General features: G+C 43.2%; 1 protein-coding gene across 1 annotated transcript in view; it reads left to right on the forward strand.

The window, feature by feature from the left end:
• Window positions 1-20,760, forward strand: part of BMP6 (bone morphogenetic protein 6) — an 80,416-nt gene that overhangs the window by 58,174 nt on the left and 1,482 nt on the right. Inside the window, exons 2-6 of the mRNA XM_015854588.2 lie at window positions 941-1,133; window positions 11,846-11,994; window positions 12,813-13,010; window positions 19,310-19,386; window positions 20,593-20,703. Coding sequence (XP_015710074.1) covers window positions 941-1,133; window positions 11,846-11,994; window positions 12,813-13,010; window positions 19,310-19,386; window positions 20,593-20,703 — 728 coding nt within the window. The remainder of the gene's footprint in view (window positions 1-940; window positions 1,134-11,845; window positions 11,995-12,812; window positions 13,011-19,309; window positions 19,387-20,592; window positions 20,704-20,760) is intronic.

The following is a 20,760-nucleotide window of genomic DNA, read 5'->3' on the forward strand; positions in this document are numbered from 1 at the left end:
TATAACTGGTTGCAGTCATGGTTGCAGTCAAATGATAAAAGCTTGGGATGAGAAGTAAAATTTGCAAAGGGCACCCAAAACAGAGAAAAAGCAAATCTTCAGGTCAGGAGAAGGAAGGTTTCTGGTTTGCACCTGAAACTCTGTGTGTGACATCTTACCTGAAGAGGTCTGAGGCCAGGGAGGATGACTGCGGAAGAGATGATCCCTCCTTGGCTCTCTCAGGCTCAAATAAGCTCATGAAAAAGGAAGGGGCACCCAAGTGTTTGGTTAGCTTTAGCCCTTGCGAGGAATGCCACGTTAATCTTACTCAAATCACAAGGGAGGTCTCGTGGCTAAAGCACAAACCTGGGAGCAAGAAAACAGCAGCTTTTAGGGTCATTAGTGAACAGATTGACCTCCTGCTAATACTTAATTTTGTCTCTGCATTTATATACTAAAACTTTTGTTTGTTGCTGTAGGTATGGTGTTTGACTCTGAGTACCCTTTCCCAGATTATAACTTGTGTGATATGTTTACAATAGTATTTTTCCTGTTTTTGGAGCTAATGGTCTCTACTGCTGGAAGAGGCGTGTGAGACTTCTGTAAATGCCATAAAGAGTATGGAGATCCATGGGTGGAAAATGCCAAGGGAGGTCATAGCTTCAGAGTTCTTGTGGATTTAATCAGGAGAAAAATTGCACAGTCACGTTTCACTAGTCAAAGAAAGAAAAAAAGAAATCTCAAAGGAACAGGCTAGAGAAGATGAACATACATCTTTTTCAAGTACTGTATTTGAAAGGCCTTAGCTGCATAAGCTTTCCTGGCACATACCAAGGCTGTGTTTGGAGAATAAATACGATTCCTGTTTTCTTGAAGGAACAGGTGGCAGCTTGTGGAATCCTTTTTTTTTTTATTAAGTTTTATTCACGGTTCCTTTTTGTCTTTCCTTTTCCATCTGCAGTTGAGTACGACAAGGAGTTCACCCCTCACCAGCAGCACCACAAGGAGTTCAAATTCAATTTGTCTCAGATTCCTGAGGGCGAGGCTGTCACAGCTGCCGAGTTTCGGATCTACAAGGACTGCGTTGTGGAGAGCTTTAAAAACCAGTCTTTCCTTATCAGCATCTACCAAGTGCTGCAGGAACATCCAAACAGGTAGGTCATCTCCTCCTGTCTTGGGGTGGGATGATACCAGAAGGAATCCTCAATGGCAGTAAGTTTTGTGCACATGAACAAGATGTGTTGCTGCACAGTCCTTCCCTTGTAGTAAATGGGCACAGTAGACTGCAAGAAACCAACGCTAAAGCAAAGCAAAAGAAAGTTCAACATGCTGACTACAGGTACAAAACCACTCATGGACTTTCAGTGGTAATGTGGTAGGTGAAAGTGAGAGGTAGAATTGTGACACTAAAATCCAAAGAAGAGTAAACTGGTTGATTAATTTTAAAAGGGTAACATTTCTGATGAAGGAACCATGCAAGGTAAAGAAGGATGGAGATGAGTGGTCAATTAAATGTCAGTGAGTGCTGTGGTACAAAGATATTTCATTAGTACTGGTGAAGCATGTCAGCACTACAACTGTTACTCTACTGCAGAGTTTAGAATAAAGAAAACAAAAATCAGGGACAGCAGCATTTAAAATAAATCTCCATCTCTTTTCTGTGAAGGTTTTTCTAGATGGTTCTTTTCCTTTCTGGTCCATCTTTTTCCAGCCTTGCCAGTGGTACCATTTGGAGGATTTGTTTTTGATGAAGAGCTGCTATGAGGACAACATCAAGCTGCTAATTGTTATTCTGTGGGGAGTATGGCCTTTGGGAAAATGGAGAGAAATATTACGTATGTGTTAGTGAGGAGCGTGTTTTGAGGGACACTGTTCCCTTTGTGAGTTGGCTGGAGTGTCTTCTGGGGTAATGCTACCACAGTGCCACTTGAAGAACAGAAGGAAGTCAAATGGTCATGCACATTCCATAGATATTATCTGCTTTGTTCATCTATGGGAAAAACATAATTGTGAGTGTTGGCCTGTTTTAGATTTCATATAGACAGACCCTGTCCCTGTCTGGAGAAAAATCTCTGCCAAATCAAATCTCTGATGGAAGTGGCAGATAAACTGTTTGGTGATGGTCAGCAAAGCAGAGCACAGAGTAGGTCAGGCCTGCCTCTCTTAAAGAGAAATGATGAGTTTTATGTGTTTATAACAATATTTTAGAGTAACCTAAACAAGCAAGAAATGCACTGCAAGAAAGAGAATAAAGCACAGGATGGAAAAACCTTAGTAACAAATTCATGAAATCTTTGATAGGAAGTTAGTTCTGTATATGGGAACGATGCTGGCACCTTGTGTGTTTATTTCGAGCAACATGCCAGAAACTTGCAAAAAGCAGATTGTGCAATGAAGTTGCAATTCATGTCTCTTGGAAGGAAGTGCTTCAGCCTTCATGTGTGCTGGGCAGAGCTGGCTGCAAAAGACCTTTGCATGTAATGGGCAGCTTCTTGGATGCTGGTCTCCAAACTAGTGTCAGTGGGAAGCTGGTGAGTTTATCATTTCTTTCATGATGAAATAAACTGATCCTCCTTCCTCCTGCTGTTTGACATGCTATTGGGACTGGAAATGGTGAGGCAGCTTCCTCCAGGTCCAGACTGCCAGCAGCTCACCATCCTTCCTGCTATGGGCTCAGTGTGAACTGCTGACCTAGAGATGAGTGTAGTTCATTATTGACCTCTGACTCATCCTGTCCCTCCAGGCTCCCTTTTTGTTTCTTTTTCTTCTTTATTTATTTATTTTTGCTGGTGGGAAGGAGGGATATATTTAGCTAAAGGAACTCGTGATTCGGGTGAGTCTCCAGGACTCGTCACACCATCTGTGCATCAAGAGTGGCAAAATGTGGCTCACTAATTCTTGCAGCTGTGAAAAGGAGATGACCTTCTTCACACATTGTCCTTTCAGCCCAAAGGATCGTTTTGTGTTTATATTAAATATGAAAACATGTATGAAAACATGTTTGTGTATAAATGCGTACACATGTAGGAATTCTCTGTAGATGTCTGGATATAGAAGCATATATATTAATCAATATCTCAGTATTAAAATATGCAGGTGGTAAAAGACAGGGCATTAGGAGCTGTGTTGCCTTCTGTATTTTTGTATTCTGCAAGTAGCTTTGATTTTTATCATCCATTCACATGCTTTTACTGGGGGAGTGGGCTAATTCAGAGCGTAGGGTTTTCTTTTCCTGTTGAAAACTGTAGAAGGCTTAAAAAAAAAGAAGCAGTATTTTTGAAGGAACTTGCTAAATATTTGTAAGGCTTCTGTTGCATTTTAGTGGACATCTTATGAGCCAAAAAATAACAGCTGTCTTTGACTTAAAAAAAAATATTGTGTCACACTTCCTTTAGACTAATAGTTTGAATAGCAGCCTGATATTTCCTGACATATGATGATGTTTTATTGCATAAAGAAGAGTCTGTACTGATCTTGAAGTTCAACTCGTGAGCTAGCAGGTGACATATAAGGAGTTGAAGTAGCAACCTCCTTCATCATCTTCTGTTGGCAAATACTCTTCCTGCTCAGGAAAGTTCACCTCCAAAGGCCACAGAAAATGATGTTCAGACAATGTTGACAGTCTAAACAGAAAGTTCAAAGGCTCCATGTTAATCGTGGCTTTTATGAGGTTAACAGCTGTCTGCGACAATTATTTGTAGGCACTAAAATGCTTCTGGTTGCAAACAACTCTTACCATGGCATCTGGCATAAGTGGATTTTAACCTCCTCAGAAAGATAGTGTGCACCACCAAGGAAAAGAAATGAAAATGGAAAAAGCTTTTCCATTCCTCTCAAAGAAATGAGTTTGCTAGGGTGGGAGATCTGTAAAGAGGGTAAAGAGGAAGAAGATTCAGTAAGTGCAGATTATCACCTGAGCTTGCAGCATGGAAGCATCCCTTTGCTTTGATGAAGTTTAAGGGAGTGGCATAGTTCAGAATTCCTTGAACAAAAAACCAAGATATTAATCTGGGGAATAACAGCATCAGTGTGTGACTCCAATCCAAACGTGGGCTCTGTTTAGCAGAATCACAGGGCATTGGTGGTAACTCCCTAGGGCACAGCATGTTGGCTACAAACAAAGCAAAACCTGAGACTTAAAACCTTCTGCTGAATTATCAAACTTATTTTTTGCCTACGTAGGCAAAGCTAAAAGAAAGGATTATATGCAGCTATTTGAGACTGTCTCTTAGGTAGGGGTGTGTACAGAAAGAGTGTGGATGCTCAGAGATCAATGCTTATTGAAACAGCAGGAAACCTTCAGGGAGCAGCTTGGCACTCTCCATGTTAAAAGCAGTCAGAAATAAGAAAGTGATACTCACGGAGTCTCCAGGCAATGAAACACACATTGTGGACAGTGTGGTCTGAGCACATTCTCTCTTCAAAAAGAAAACATTTTTAATACTGACTCACTTGTGTCAGTAATATTTTCATCTCCCCATTCCTTCCACCCTTTCGTAAGGTTAAGAAAAATAGTGCCTGGAAACTAAGCTTTTGTTTTATAATCAAGCCACAGCTCGCAGCCGCATTTTGTCATAGCACAAACTGCTGGAGATGCCATGGGATGTTGCAGAGAGATTAATGAAACCTTCAGGATAGGTCACCTGTTGGTTGTGTGGATTTCTGACTGCAGAGTGGAGGTGAGCATGGCAGTGCTGGGGTGGCCTCTGGTTTAATCTGTGATGGCTTTGGGGATCGAAATGAACTGTGGCCTGTTTGAAAGCTGAGGTGGGATTTCTTTTTCTTCTTCTTTTTTTATCCTATTGGTATGTGTAGAAAGTGGGGAGATGATCCAAAATGTTGTATAAGAGTGCAAGTGGAGTTGGTTTTCCAGTGCTTGTCCCTCTTGGGCTAAGCACGGTCTTGTTTCTGAGGTGAAGAATTGGTTTTGTGGAAGACCAACAAAGCCCTCTGTGACTTCCAATAGCCTTTGGGATTGGATTGCTATGTAAGTGAGACCTCTGCAAGGGAAATTAGTTTGTCTCTGGATACAGATCATTAATTTTTTCTCCTTTCTCAATGTTTCCTTGCTCTCACCCAGTGAAGTGTCAGGTCAGGAGCAGGGAGGGAAAGCAGTCTGAGGCTGATCAAAGATGTTAGTCCTCAGATTGGATCATCAGTGTGTTTTCAAGTGTAAATATCCTGTTAATGCAGACCTCACAACACTCCCCCACTGTCTAAACAAGCGATCTATGAAAAACACAGAGGCCTGTGCTAGTGATCAAAGGAACATACCATACCTTAATGGCCAGCGTTTATTAAACAGTTTCATTTACACCTGGAATGAAACGTGAGAACTTGAGAAGGATTCCTCAGATGTGATGAGACACATGTGGACATCAAGGTGCCCTCCCCAGCCACTGTCTGAAGAGCACGTTCTTCTGCTGAGCACAGCTCCGGAAGGGTTAAGGCTGTCATCGCTTTTTAGCTGCCAGTTACGGTGGTAATAAAGACTTCCTCTTTGCAACAGGATATTTATACAAATATGATCCGAGCTTCTAATCTAAAGGGCAAAATGATTTGCCGGCAGTGTTTATAGCTTAAAAAATAAATAACTGTCCTCAACTGGATTTTGGACTGGGTTGTGTAACACAGATGACAAAGCCAGCATCAATCTGTTTCAAGTTAGGGTCAGGTTTGTATACAGTGTGCATATAATTGTATATGATAGAGCTGTTTCCATGATGCTATAGAGAAGTGTCTGTCAGCATTTCAGTTTGACTTCCGCTGTCTGTATGCAATTTGTTGTGTTGTTGGGTGGTTGTTTCTAGTAGTTCAAAAGTCACAGTTGTTCTGGATGAGACACTTAACAGTTCCATAACTGGATGGCTTTTTCTACTAAAACTAAAGAATGCTACGCAAGTGCCTTGTTTCTCTTACATGCTACCCATTTGCACTCTCTATGGCTCAGAAATGCTGAGGTGTAGTACTCTTTTAACCATTGCTGCCACTAGAATGTCCCTCTAGTGTCCTTAAATCATTGTCAAGGAAACAAGAAATACATGTTCTATCCATCTGATCTGGGGTGATTTATTTCTTTTTACTGCTGTTGTGGGTGAAATGTTCCTTCCTGAGAGCTGTGAAGCTCACAACTTGCATGTGCTGGATGTGAGGAAACACCTTTGCAATCAAGTGCTGGCTTTGCTGGGATTTATCACAGGTGTGTAGGCTGAGCTTTCCCTAATCTTGGGTTGGGAGAGCCACATCCAGCAGCCAGCTCAAGGTTTCTTATCTCTTCTCCAGGTGCAGCTGTAAAACCCCTCTGCTCTTCCAGTGAGTCTACAGGAGTTAACCCCATGACCCTGCAGACTTTACCTGGAAGTAGCTTCATTTGCAGGCCAGTAGCATCTAATGTTTTCTTTCTCATTTCTGAAATCTTTTTATAGGATGGGCACATCCTTTCCCTCTGGCCCAGAGGTGGCATAGCTTCTTCAAGGCAGTTAAACACAGTCTTTCTTCTTTTTCCTAAAATGATAGAGACTGTCTTTGCTTTCCATGACAGCTTGTTGCAGGTGTAGGTATTTCCTTGCCTGAAGCTCTGAAGCATGACTGAGAGTTGATGGATGAGATTTTCTATGGTGTTTTTAAATCTCTGTCATTTAAACATACAAAGATGTTAGGACTTTTATACAGTATCCGTTGCCAGTACCTCATGCTGTGTGAGCTTCAGATACAATATGTTCTATAAGTAAAAAGAAATAAGAATGCATCTTTCCAAAGATGGTGGATCTACAGCTTTAAAAGTGAGGTTTCCAGGTTTTATTCTACTCAGACATCCATTCAACTCCATGCAATTTGTAAGAGTGCAGTTATTTGTCGCTAGTTGATATAAGCAAATAGTCTTCGTGGTTTGCTGTGTGCAGAATCATTTTTATAGGGAGGCAGTGTCTGTTCAGACTAACGACTCAGATCCAGAGGGACTCCAAAGAAAAGAGTATTTACTAAGTGTGTTAATTAAAATGTAAATCCCATGCATTTCTGTTCAAAATTCCCTTTTGAGAAACTGCTGTTAGGCAGTCTAGACTATTATGTCAACTTGTCTTTGAAGAAAAGTAAACAAAAAGGTTCAGATGAGGAAAGTTTTAGAGATTTAGAGTAATTAATGCTTTGGTAAATGCCTGTTGATGCGTAACAATCCTTTAAACACCTGGGTAATTGCAAGCTTTGAAGTTGGGCCAAAAATGTTGTTCTGAGCTCTGTAATTAAAATAAAAGACCTTTAACTTGGTCATTTTGGAGGTGAGAGTTCTGTTTATTCTCACTGTCTCCCTGGTAAAACTCCTGCCTTCTCAGGGAAAAAAGGCCAGGGAGGGTGGGAAAGTAGAAAATTTAGCTCAACATATGTGTCTTTATATTTAGCTTTTTATAGCTTTGGTGTTTTTGGTGTAGCAAAGTTCCATGTTGTAATGTGTAGCCAAAACAGAGAAATTACTTTAATGGGAATGTTTCACTAAGTGTAGTTACTTAGATTAATCACTTGACCTGGTTACTAATTTGACTAAATTCTAATCTAATTAGTGTTCAATTAAAGAGAATTAACACCCAGAGACATTTTCTTGAAAGGTTTACACAGAGGTTTCAGTTAACAAAATATTTTTCTTACTAGGGGGGGAAGCACTGAAATTAAATGCAAGCTGTTTCTCCTGTAAATGCCCTGAGTGCATGGTTGGGATGCTGGTTTTAAGAATAGTAGCTATATTTGATATTTATATCTGACAAATCATATTACTCTCCATGGACACTGGGGCTAAATCCTGCCTTCTGAATCACACAGGCTCCATTTCTCCGGTAAACTGTGTACATCTTTCTGTTTATTGCAGCCACTTGTGACTGCTTTGTTGACATTAGCTTCTCAGTCCTCCTCCAGTATCTTCTGAAGGCCATGGAAAGACATCTATTTCTTTCCTGGGACTTGAGACAATATTTCGGGCCCTGATCCTAAACAGAGAGATCTTAGTTTGAGTTAGGAATCCCTAGCTTGCATCTTTCTCTGTGCAGGCTGCAATGCAGCTTGTCAGTACTTTAAGGGATTGCAGGAGGGGAACTGACTTTAAATGGCTTTAAACTAAAAGAGAGGAAATTAGGTGAGATGAGAAAAAGAAATTCTTTACCCAGAGCGTGGTGAGGCAGTGGCACAGCTGCCCAGAGAAGCTGTGGTGCCCCATTCGTAAAGGCACACAGGACCAGGTTGGATGGGGTCCTGGGCAGCCTGAGCTGGTGGGGGGCTGCCCTGCCCATGGCACGGGGTTGGGACTGGGTGGCCTTTAAGGTTCCTCCCAACCTAAGCCATTCTATGATTAATGTCCTGTCTTGTCTCAGGAAGGTTTTTTAGCTCATTGGCTTAGTTCCTTTTGTTTATCTTTAATAATATATATAATGCCTGCAGCACCTTCATTATGGAAGTCATTAATTAAGTCTATCCAGATTGGTTAGGCAGACTGAAAATATAAGTGAGACTATCAAACGCTACAGCAAGATGTAACAGTTGACTAAAAGCCCGGAAACAGGTTTAGGCAGAGATTTACCTTCTTGAATATGGTAAGGTTAGAGAGTATGGACACAGTAAGAAAAACAGAGAACAAGAATGGTCCCTGCCAAAGTCAGCCTACAGACCAGAATCAGGAATGGGAGTAAGGCTATGCGGCAGCAATAGCTCTTACACTTCCCTTCCTTCTTTTGCAGTCCTTCTAGGAGAGGACTGGAATAAAAATGTTCTCTTGTGGTCTTTAGAAAGCAGAATTTAAGGAAGGGAAATGGAAAGGAAAGTATAAGGGAATGGAAAGTATAAAGGAAGGGAAAGTATAAAAGAAAGGAAGCAAAGGTAAGTATAAAGGAAGGGAAAGGAAGGGAATAGAAAAGAAAGAAAGGTAAGGGAAAGGAAAGCGGAAAGGAAAGGACAAGGAAGGGAAGAAGTGAAGGACACGGGAGCGGAAGGAAGCGGAAGAAGTGAAGGAAAGAAGGGAACTGATATAAGGGATGGAAGGGAAGGGAAGAAGGACAGGCAAAGAAAGGCAAAGATGCAAACGCAGTTAGGTGGATGCATTTCCATGTGAATATATTAGGAGCAAGATGAGGAGTGTGGGATTCACATCACTGCAGCCTGTCTCTCAGCTGGCAGCTATGTTGCCACAAATGGCAGCAGTTGCAGGTTGTTCCCCTCTGTGAGCCATCCCTACAGGAAGGTTCCAGTGGTTTCCCACATAATTCTAGAAGCAGAGGAATGCCAAGACACAATGTTTTGTAGCCTGGTGAGGTTCAAGTGACAAATATTAACTGAAAACAGACTTTAGTAGAAAATATGAGCATGTTACATGGCTAATGTCTATCTGGTATGCGTGGTATCTGCAGTACCTGAATCTGCATGGCTTTAACCAGCCAAGCAGGGCAAAAGCCTGCTGAATGGAGGAACTGACTTAAAAACAGTCCTGTATGTTAACTCTTTATTCTTAAAAATTGCTAACTGGATTGGAAAGTGCACTTGTCCCTTCTGCATTTAATGAATGAATTTATATTTGTCAAGAGATAGTGTCAAATACTGGCTAAAGTGGAGCATTCTCATTTGGTAGCAGTATACCTTGGTCATACAGTTTGCTTATTGTATTTTTGGAGGACACTGAGATGGGGGAGACCCAACGGGAGACCAATCCATAATGATGGAGGGGAAACAAGAGTATGTAGAAAGAAGAGTTATGTTTGCGCATGACAATTCATTGATGTAAATACACCTTAGGAAATGACTGGGTACTCTGCAGTTCAGCAGCATGAATATAGGGATTATAGTGAATCACAAGGCGATCATGAGTTAACAGCGTGGGTTTTGTAAAAAGCCAAAATACTATTCCGTGGTATGCGACTGGAAGTACAGTCTCTGAGACGCATGAAGTTTATCCCTCTGCTGTGCTCTGGATCAGTCAGATCTTGATCAAAGCAGGGTCTATAAAATAACAATGAGAATAGTCGTCTAGAAAACATGACTTGCAAGGAAAGACTGAAGACTCAGTGTTATGAGAAAAGATTTTTGTGTCATTTTAGTTAGAAATTGTAGATAAAATAGGATAAAAAAACAAAACAGAAAACTTTCAATATTTGACTTCCTGGAAAGATGTTGGAGTTCTAGAGAATGGAAATCTGGGTGATCAGGTCAGGCAAATATCTCTCACAGGAGAGATGCGGATGTACTTGATCCTGCTGGAGGGGGATGAATGATATTTGGTCCTTTCTGGCTTTATGGGTCTGTGATAGTCATTTACAAGTACCTTTACAAAGTGCATAGCAATGGGAATTTGCCCAGTGTGATGGTGGATGTTCCCTCCCTGGAGGCATTCAAGACCAGGCTGGATGGGGTTTTGAGCAACCTGGTCTAGAGGGAGATGTCCTCCCCTATAGCAGGGGGATTGGAACTACGTGATCTTAAAGGTCCCTTCCAACCCAAACCATTCTGTGACTGTGTGATTGTGTGAATTAAGGTCTAAGCCTCCTGTTTACATTTTTGCAGAGTTGACTAATTCAATATGCTTGAGTGTTCATGAAGGCATATACAGGGTTTGCTCTTACAGAGCTCCCAGAAGCTTTGCAGCCAGACCTGTTTGATTTGGGCTTGATGCCCCAACCACTCACTGCAGTTGGAGGGGAAGGTCAGAGTCATCCCTAAACCCAATTCCCATTAGAAAAGCAGCGGCAAATACTCCTGTGGGAAAGGCTGCTGAGTCATCCACAGAGTGTGGCTACCAGCGAGGCAGAGGAAGGCCTCCACGTTGTAAAAATAACCACACGAGGAGCCCTGATATACTTAAGTGCTTATTTTTCCATGTGTGATGTCATGTAAACCAAGCTGCTGGACAGTATGACATAGCAGTTGGCCAAAAATAAAATGTAACTCAATCAAAACTTCTTTTTTATTACTATTATTTTTATTTCTATTTTTTTTCTGAAGTTAACCTTTGATGGGTGGAAGGGGCAGGTATTCTGTTCTTCCCATAAGTTATTGTTAGAAAAGAAATTCCACTGGGGCAGAGGCACGTGAAGACAAGACTGGTGCCTGGTATCTACTTTATGATGCTGATCCCATGTTAAGGATGGGAATCGTAACTCTCTTATACAGAAAAGTTATGCATGTAATATGTATACAGGATTTCTCTGGGTCCTTCTGCAGTTGAATTCATTGAGCTGAATTTTATGCTTGCTTTATCCAGCAGAAAAGGCATCGATTTGTTAGCATTTGAAGCTGAAGCCCAGGAAGGAGAGCCTGTACCAACATCCTTGGAACAACCCTCTCTAATCCATGTTTCTAAACCATAGCAAAATGTTTTTATGGGCCATATGGTGGTTCATCTTGTTTCATTTTTTGATGCTTGGCGTATTACTTGTTTTGTTTTTTTTTTTAATTTTTATTTTTGTCAATTGTGGTAGATCTGCTTTATGGAACGTAGGCTGAAACCACTAAAACCCTTTCAAAAAAGTCACTGAATGCTTGAAGTGCTGGTAATTTGACTGCTGTCCTGCCAGGGCTAGAATTACTCTCTTCAGGAAGAAGAGTGGCTTATGAATCTCTTGCTGATGGAGAAATGCCCAGACCTAAGGATGGAGATTCCTTTCCTCCAGCCTAGAAAACAATGGAAAAAACTTTGCAGTCTTGTTTCACATGCAGAAGCATGTGCATGGTGTGGAAGAACTCTGGATACAAACAGGCAGAGTTTGGGGGTTGTTTTTTAATAGCTGTAAATACTGCTTTTAATCATTTCAGCTTTTTTTCCCCCCAGCACTATAACAGCAACAACTAGGGGAGAAAAACCCAGATATCGCTACCTTGTCCTTACTCTTCTCTGCAGAGCCTCTGACCTGTTTCTGCTGGATACGCGGGCAGTATGGGCTTCAGAGGAGGGCTGGTTGGAGTTTGATGTCACCGCCACCAGTAACATGTGGGTGATGAATCCTCAGCACAACATGGGACTCCAGCTGAGCGTGGTGACCCGCGACGGTAGGTTATGGATCAGTTAATGCGAGTTCGTCTCCCAGGCCTTTTGGATGCTGTCTGGAAGTGGTGTTAATGGTGTCTAGTTGTGATGTTGGGAATGAGCAACCTGCCTTCCTGGGCTGATGAGGGCAGCTGAAATGGTAGTATTTCACAAAAAATTTGAAAGATGGAAAAGAAGAGTCTGCAAAAGAACATGAAATTGGGTTTTGGGAGATGAGCAGTGGGGACAGAGAAGATCTAGGTGAGCACGAGATGATAAAAGAAGACAATAACATCTTATCTCTATAAGAACAAACTTCTAGTTATATGTTTTCTTTTTAACACTTTATCTTAGATTTTGGTTTGCTTGTGGGGTCAAATGAGACCAGAAGGACTGTCCTCTCTATTCCCCAATGAAACGTTAGTGCCTCCCCAAATATACTGAGGGCCTGTTCCTGTGCTCTGACCAATACACCTTGTTTCTTTGCCCTCTGCTTTTCTCAGAGATCTCCTAAAGCGATCTCTGCTCCTTGTGTTTCACCAGCAGAAGAACTAATGTCCTGAGACATCCAGGCTTTGTATTTTATATATCTTTCTCTATACTGATTTAAGGCCTAAAATGGAGTAGAGGTACTATAGGAGTCCGAAGAGCTGAGTGCCACAATAAAGGTTGCTGTTGTAAAACAGTTATTAAGTTATAGTGGCAGAAGGGAAGCAATAAAAGAGAAACCGTGTGATCAAGAAGAGAAGAAATAATAGTGCTTCTGGGGATGCCACAGCTCTGAAAATAGCAATCCAACTGCACAATTTCTCTAACTGTCACTTTCCTGTTCAATTTGAAGGTTTCAGTGTAAATCCTAGAGAAGCAGGCCTAATAGGGCGAGATGGCCCTTATGACAAGCAGCCTTTCATGGTGGCATTCTTCAAAGTGAGTGAAGTCCACATCCGGACTACAAGGTCAGCAACAAACAGGCGCAGGCAGCAAAATCGAAACCGCTCCACTCAGGCTCAGGATGTTTCCAGGGTGTCAACTGTCACAGGTAATCATGAAAAGCCCTTTCTGGCTGGGAAGTGGGGTTGCATCTTGGGATGTTACTCTTTGCATTGATGTACAAAAGCAAGAAAGGTGACCTGAGGTGGGATGCTGCTCTTTGGGGATGCAAGTTGCATCTGCAGTATAACAGGAGAAAGAATCTCATGTAAGGAGACTTATAGGAGTTCTCAAACCTAGGCTGGAATGCAAACCATTCTGTGAAATCATGGACATTGAATTCAGTTTTTGTGAAATATGTGAAATACCAAATTTACAAGACTCTTGGTGTACACTGGGATCTATTGTAGTGCGTGTATGTATTTCCAGCAGGATCTTCTCTTGGTTTTCTTTGGAAAAGCTGGTAGAATAACACAAGATTTCTTTTTGTCCCCCCAAATGGAACAGCCATGTAAATGGTAATGTGTGTTTCCAGGTGTGCAAGCAGACTTGCTTGTTTGCTGTGGAAAGTTTGCACATTGCAGGTGTTGTTCAGCAACCTTAGGAGTGCTGTTATGTGATGGTGGGACAACTCTGAAATTATGATAGAAACTGAGAAAGTCCTGCCGTGTACATCTTGTCTGCTTTCTAGCTGCTCTGCCTTATATCACGGCTCTGCAGTCCTTCATTCATCGCGTACCTTCTTTCCTCTCGAACATTTCAGCCCATTCCATGCTACTTGATTAATTTGCCTATGCTGCCCCCTTCTTTTCCAAAAGGATCCCTGCTTTTCCAGCGCCTATAAATGCCATACCCCCAGGAAGAGAGGTGATTGCCTTTTGTCAGTGTACCTTCAGACCCAGCATGGGGAGATGAGCCAGTGTGGCCAAAACTGCAGCAAGAATCCATTGGCTGCCTTCTCTAGCACGCTTGGGCAGTGAGCAGGCTGCATGCATGGTGGCACTGCATATGCTGAGAGGGTGCAGGTATGGCTGGCAGCAGTACCATACTGGAGGCTTTGTCCTCTGAGGCTGGCAGGAGAGCTAGGGAAAGTGGGCTGGGAGGAAACACAGGGAGTCAGCATCCATCTGCCACACCATCCTATTGCACTTTGTTGGGGTCTAGAGGCTGAGCAACCTCCCTGCCCAGAGCAACTTTTGGTCCATGTAGGCACTTGCTTCAGACTCAAGATAAGCTCCAGCTTCTCCTCCTTTGCTCCGTAAGCTTTGCAGTGCTAAAAACAAGTTTTGAGTACAATTAAATTAAAAGATATAGCTCAAAGCTCCAGAGGGAAAAGGTATATTGGGCCAAAGGGCCATTTTTACACTGCTGCCTTCTTTACTACACCAGGCATCAGATTATAAAAGTATAAAAAGACAAAAAGGGAAATATTGTAGCTGGCTGTTCTGTGGTCTCAAGTGCTTTTTTGAGCTCTCATAGCTCAAAGGCAGCTTTAATTTAAAACTTGGGATTTGGCAGTTCAGTCATCAACAAGGTATAGTTGAGCCTCTGTGGATTTAAGGCGGGGAAAAGGAGGGGAATTTGAAGTTAAGATGTATGTTTGTTTGGTTTCTGTGTTTAGAAAAGAGAGACTGCGTCAGCTTATTTTCCTTTCTAAGTGTGACACTCTTAGAGTCTGTTCTCCTTAAGAAGTGGTCGATTTAATAGCTTGAGAGGCACCGGGCATCCCGAGCAGGGATGACTCTGTGAACTAATGTGCATTTTTAGCACTGATGAGATGACAGGGAATTTTTTCTTTTTTAGATGAGTGGATTCTTGTGTCCATGCTCAACTGATGTACAGCAGGGCTGGGGAAGCATCTGCCATGGGACAAAGCAGGATGTGGGTCCAAAGGTTACCCTGACAGTCATTTCACTCCTGGGGGTACCAAGATGCATTAGGATCCAAGGCAGGCACGGTCCTCGCCTGCACATCTTCCTCTTTCCTTGTATCTTGTATCTCATCAAATGTTTGGTGCGTGCTTGTCCTTCAGCAGGGATTGATATCCTCTATCAGGGCATGAAGGCAGTTTCTCTCCTGGAGAGCCTAGCAGCTGGCTGGAGCTGGTGCTTTTCTGTGGATTGAATCTTCCCTCCCTTAGTGAACAGTTTGTTGGTTGGGTTGTTGTTTGTTTTTTTTTTTGCTTCAATCCAAAAGTGAACCCCTTTTCCAAATGATGCTGTAATTCAGGCTATGGTGTTATTAAGAAAGAAAACAAAAAAAAAGATCTAAAATGATCTAAAAATGGAAAGAATTCTGAGTCTCACTGTTAGGAGCCCTTGTAGTGTACTGCTGGATTTGGCACTGGATCTGGTGAGCCAGGGATTGTGCGAAGGCACGCTGCTGCCTGCAGGGCTGGGGACCCTGCTGTGTCCCTTGTGATGTGAAGTTCTTGTCCTGTAGTCAGTACCAAGCACTTAGAAGCAAAGGTTATGGCTATGGCATAAGAATCCAAATAGTCTGTAGTTTTTCGCCAAGAACACTTATTTCCCTGAATTACAAACATGTAGTTACAACTGGAACTGGCTTATATAAAGCAGAACTGAGTAACCCCCATGGCTATGAACTGCTTTGACATAGAGTCCTGCGTCAATGCATTCCTGGATCTGAGCTCTGCTCATCTGCAGAAGGAGGATGAACAGGATAAAAGAAAAAATGGTTTTGGTTGTTGAGGCAGAAAATCATGCGTCAGCTCAGGCCCAGGACATGGAGGCATGAGCTGACTGAGAGGAGAGTACAGGTGTTTATCTGTTTCTTGTAAGGTCTGCAGGCCATTGCCCAAACATTTTTGCATTGGGCTCAGCCCATGGCCCCAGGCTCTGGGCTGACCACGTTGTAGCCCTGCTATGTGTGCTGCAACATGAATGTCCTTTCCAGCCTGACATCTCCCCTCGTTCCCCCACAGCAGGCCGCTTTCATGTGAAGCGGGCTGCTGTTATCCATGTGATCGGTTTACATACACCGGCTTCATCCGGACTGATCACCGAAGTCAAACACCAAAAAGGGGCTGGCCTCAGAGACCTCTGTCAGAGCTATTTGGGACTACAGAGCCGATTAATTACCCTGTGGAATTTGGTAAACTGGCACCTTGGGAGCAGCGAGGGTATTCTCAGGCAGCTCAGTCTCAGTAAATATTTATATCTTCTTTGCCAGCACTTAATGTGGGAGAGGTTGTAGGAAATCTGAGGATGGTGTGTACCTATCAGTAGGGGGAAGACCATTAGGGTCAGACTATTCCCTCTCCTCTTTCAGTGATGCAAATGCCAGCATCCAGCCTTAAGAGAAACATCTGAGCTGGCAGAAGGATGGGCTTGCATCATGTTGCGACCTCACTAAGGGCAGGCACAACAGAGAAAAGCCACCCTAGTTCTGCTGCTGGGACTGCCCTGCTCTATAAAAAGCCTTGGGTCTAATTTTAAGTGCAGAACAAGAGGTTTATGGTTGTTTTCTTTGTCATAGCTGATTTTTTTTTAGTCTTGCAGCCTCTTGCAAGTGCCAAGCTGGTGTTCCCAACCAGAACGTGCGCTAAGCCTACAGTGAGTCTATAGGAACTTTGTAGCAGCTCTGTGAACTCTCAGAGGTTGTGGATGTCTCTGGTGCTGGGCATGGCAATTTGGGCTGAAGCAGTTGTGAGCATGCTGGCCTGGGGCAGCTAACACTGCTTTCCAGAGACAGGGCATAATGTGTCATGAAGGCCAGGTTCATGAGTTCAGAGAGCTTGAGCTCTCGATCAAAAACTCTTTTCTGACTCATAATTAGGTGGCTGTAGGGCATGTGCCAAGCCCCAAACCATCGGGAATGGATCGTTATGTGTGATGATGTCCACCTGGGATGGACAGTAGCTGGTGTGCAATGAAGGGTATGAATTTGGTCACATTCAGGATTTTTAGGGCCAGTTTTACGCAGCATGAGAACAGACTCATAGCGTGTTCTGTTTATTAAGTAGTATTTTTTTCCTCTGTTTTCTTAAACTTCTGATGGCTCACAGTGTTCCTTCCCACACTTGTTTTCCCTACTTCCCTCACCTCCCCTTCCTCATAGGTAAATGGATTAACTCATATTAGGGAAATACTGTAGTTCTCCTTGGTTAGGAGTAGAATCATAGAATCATTAAGGTTGGAAAAGAGCTCTAAGATCATCTAGTCCAACCCATCCCCATCATGCCCACTAACCACATCCCTCAGTGCCACATTTAAATGTTTCTTGGACACCTCCTGACTCCACCACCTCCCTGGGCTGGCTGTTCCAGTGTCTCACCACTCTTTCTGAGAATAAATTTTTCCTAATAACTAACCTGAACCTCCCCTGGTGTGACATAAGATCATCCAATCTCGTCCTATCGCTTTTACCTGGGAAAAGAAGCTGACTCCCACTTCACTACAACCCTCCCTTCAGGAAGTTGTTGCGAGCAATAAGGTCTCCCCTGAACCTCCTCTTCTCCTTAAATATTACCTACCAAACAGCATGTTTCCCGTAGAACAATTAAGTTGTGTTTTCAGATACTAACGTTTGTCCACCAGAAGTATCTTCTCATTTTTTCCCCCTCATTATGACCAGATCCTTTAGAAACATCTCATGGTAGGAATTTCAAGGACCAAAATGCTTCTTTAAAACAAACAAACAAACAAAAAAAAAAAAAACCAAAACCAAAAACAACCCAAGCAACAAAACAAACCAACCCACACACTGGTTACAGCTTGGTAGGTCTGGTTTGCAAATGGAAAGGTTGAACAGAAAATCCTGAGCTACTGGGCATGGCTGAAATAGCACATGTTTATGCTGCAGCAGCCTGAGAGCCGGCTCTGCTCACCTGGTTACATTTGTGATTGAAGCAAAGCTATTGAAAGCCTGAAATGCAATCCCAAATGTTTAAAAACCCAAACTGCTTCTAAAAACAGCTCCCTAATCTGTGGTGGTTTGGAGGCTGGGTTTGTTTTGAGGTGTGGGTCTTTTTTCAGACCTCGGTGTTAACTGTACCCAGCTGTGGTGCTGGGCTGCCCTTAATGTCAGTTGGATGTGCTTTTAGTATTATAGTTTTCTTTTGAATAAATATTTGCATTTGTAGTTCCCCAACTTAGGGTTGGAGGAGAGGGCGGGCGGTGGGAGTGGGGGTGGGAGGGAGAAGAAAAAGAAAGGCTTATTCAGAGCCAAGGAAAAAGTAACTAAAAATATTTTTCTATCCCAGCTGCCACGTTTGTGGAAAGCTGTGCTGGGACCGTGCCCTTTCACGCAGCGTTAGGGGCACTGGGGGCTGCTTGGTTAAAACGAGGCCTCGGCATCCACATGTGGCATCCCTTGTATGGCAGGCTGCCGGGCCACAGGGCAGAACATGCAACAGGAGTGGAGGCCCCATTGGTAGAGAGCTGAAAGCCCCAGGCCCTGCCTCTGGGACAGGCGTGTTGGTGTCCCCATCCATGCTCAAGGTTGGCTCTTTTGTTTCCCACCACAGGTGTTTTGTTTTCTTCACCCTGCCATAAGGACTTGGGTATGGCTGCTGGGCTGCACAGCCCAGCTGTATCTGGGCAGCCATGGGGAAGTAAAAGGCCCCTTTGTCACAGCAGGAGTCCTCCCTTTGCCGTGGTCCCAGGTGCTCATGCGTAGAGCTGCCTTGCTTTCCAAATAGAGAGAGGAAATTTCATTCACACTCAAAAGCTACATTTTCTAGGCATGTCAGAGCAATTTCTGCATGGTCAGAACTCCGCTACAGCAAGGGTCAGAGCTGGGCATGCCATTCTCTTCTATGCAATCGTGGCAGCATAAATTAATGGTGAGAGCTCATCAACTCTTGTGTCATCTGCAGATCAGCATGTTGTGGTGGGCTGTGGGATGTTTTGCAAAGTATGGTTATTATGGATCTGCGAGGCACCTCTGTACAATATGGAGCCACCACTTGGGCAGGCTTGGGGAAAGACACATGGCTTTTTTGGCTGCAGGATATCAGAGCTGCACAAGGACTTCTGCTAACCAACACAGGGCAACAAGGAACCTCCAAGGGGTTGTGATGCCCTCAGGAACTGTGTGTTGTTAATGTACCCTGAGGAAATATGCACTGGAAACATGAACAGCAGCAGGGATGTGGTGTGTGCTGGGTGATGGAGCAGAGATTTATTTTTAAGAAATGATTTCAGTGGAGGTGTTTTACAAGCACGGCTCGTCAGCTTTTTAAGGGAGGTTGAAGGAGTTCTAAGCCAGTCGCTGTTACTTGGGTGCCAGTATTCCCATAGGTATCTTAAACATCTCAGCCCCGCTTTGGCTGTACGTCAGCAGTCTTCTCTTCAGTGCACACATCTGCCCAGCTGTGTGCTCCAGTGATGCTCTGCCTCTTTAACTTTCTAAATCTCTGTTTTGTTCTTTTTTTTATCCTAACAGATTACAACAGCAGTGACTTAAAAACAGCGTGCAGAAAGCATGAACTTTACGTTAGCTTCCAAGACTTGGGATGGCAGGTGTGTGATGTTTCTCACTGGGTAAACTAGACATTCTGTTATGAAATGTTAGCTAAACAGTGTCATGGTGATTCCACTCGAGGCTGCCATTATGCTTTAAAATGTCCCTTGTGCCTCCCTGCTAAAACCAGTCACGGGGAAGGGCAAATAAATATTGATAGTTGTGACATTTGACAGAATCCAGAGGAAGCGTGATATTTTATGAGATACAGATAGACAGCCATCCTCTGTCACTCAGGGGAGTCACGGCAAGGGATCATATCTGTATACCTCTAATGATAAGGAAAAATAAATGGTTTAAGTACCGGTTTTAACAAAATGAAGTTTTTCTGGTCATTGGCCCAATATTAGCAGGAGAGTGACTGCTTTACAAAGAGCAGCTTGCTTAAGCAGGAGCAAATTATGGGTGAATGAGTACATCAAATGTTGGGGTAGTTTTGGTGTCCCCAGGAATCCTCGTGTCAGCAGTCACACCACAAGCTTAGTTAGAAAGCTGTGACAACAGTTGCTGGCTGCTTTGTTACAGCTGTGGCAAAATCTTTGCTAACCCAGATGCATGTTGACACCTGATGCCAAGGGAGAAGTGTGTCCTGATAACTGGCGATGATGACTCTTTAAAAACACCTTTCTGCACTGTTAACACAAGGGCCATCTTTTGGTTTTAATTTACTTTTGGCTCTTTTGTAGCAGCGGGAGAAAAGCCGTAATTTTCTTGGTGTCCCTATGGGGAAACATCACTTTTTTCCACAGCATTGTGTTCCTTGCTGGGAGAGCCTTGCCACCTGCAGTTCAAGGAAGCCATTCTTCCCCACGTGTAAAGAAGTTAGACAGATGAAACTTCCTCCATTGGCTCTAGTAGTAGTTCAGCCAGAGGACCGAACCTGCAGGAAACATTGGAGTATAAAGGCGTCCAAACCACAATCCTCACAAAGTGCCACAGCAGCAGTTTTGGGAAATAAAACTGTTTTCATTTGTGGCAGCGAAGTGCGTAGCAGTGCACCATTCTTTTTGGACACGAAGATCAGTGTCCATGGAAAAGTCACAGCTTACAAAAAGAAAAAACTTTCAGTGAAAACACATTTTTCCCCCCTCAAGAAAAAAAAAAAAGTTAGTGGAAAATTTTCAGCTGGTCTTAATTGGGTGCAGCTGTCTGTAGAAGCTGGCAACTTTTTAATTGAAATCACGTTCCATTTGTTTCCTAAAAAGGACTGGATAATCGCTCCAAAGGGCTACGCGGCCAACTACTGTGATGGAGAGTGCTCCTTTCCACTCAACGCACACATGAACGCAACCAACCACGCCATCGTACAAACTCTGGTAAGGCTCCGGAAAGACCTGAGCTAAAGCCACAGGTGAGTTTGTAAGTAAGTTACC

This window comes from Coturnix japonica, chromosome 2 (assembly GCF_001577835.2).
Source record: "Coturnix japonica isolate 7356 chromosome 2, Coturnix japonica 2.1, whole genome shotgun sequence".
In the NCBI taxonomy this organism is placed as follows: Eukaryota; Metazoa; Chordata; class Aves; order Galliformes; family Phasianidae; genus Coturnix; species Coturnix japonica.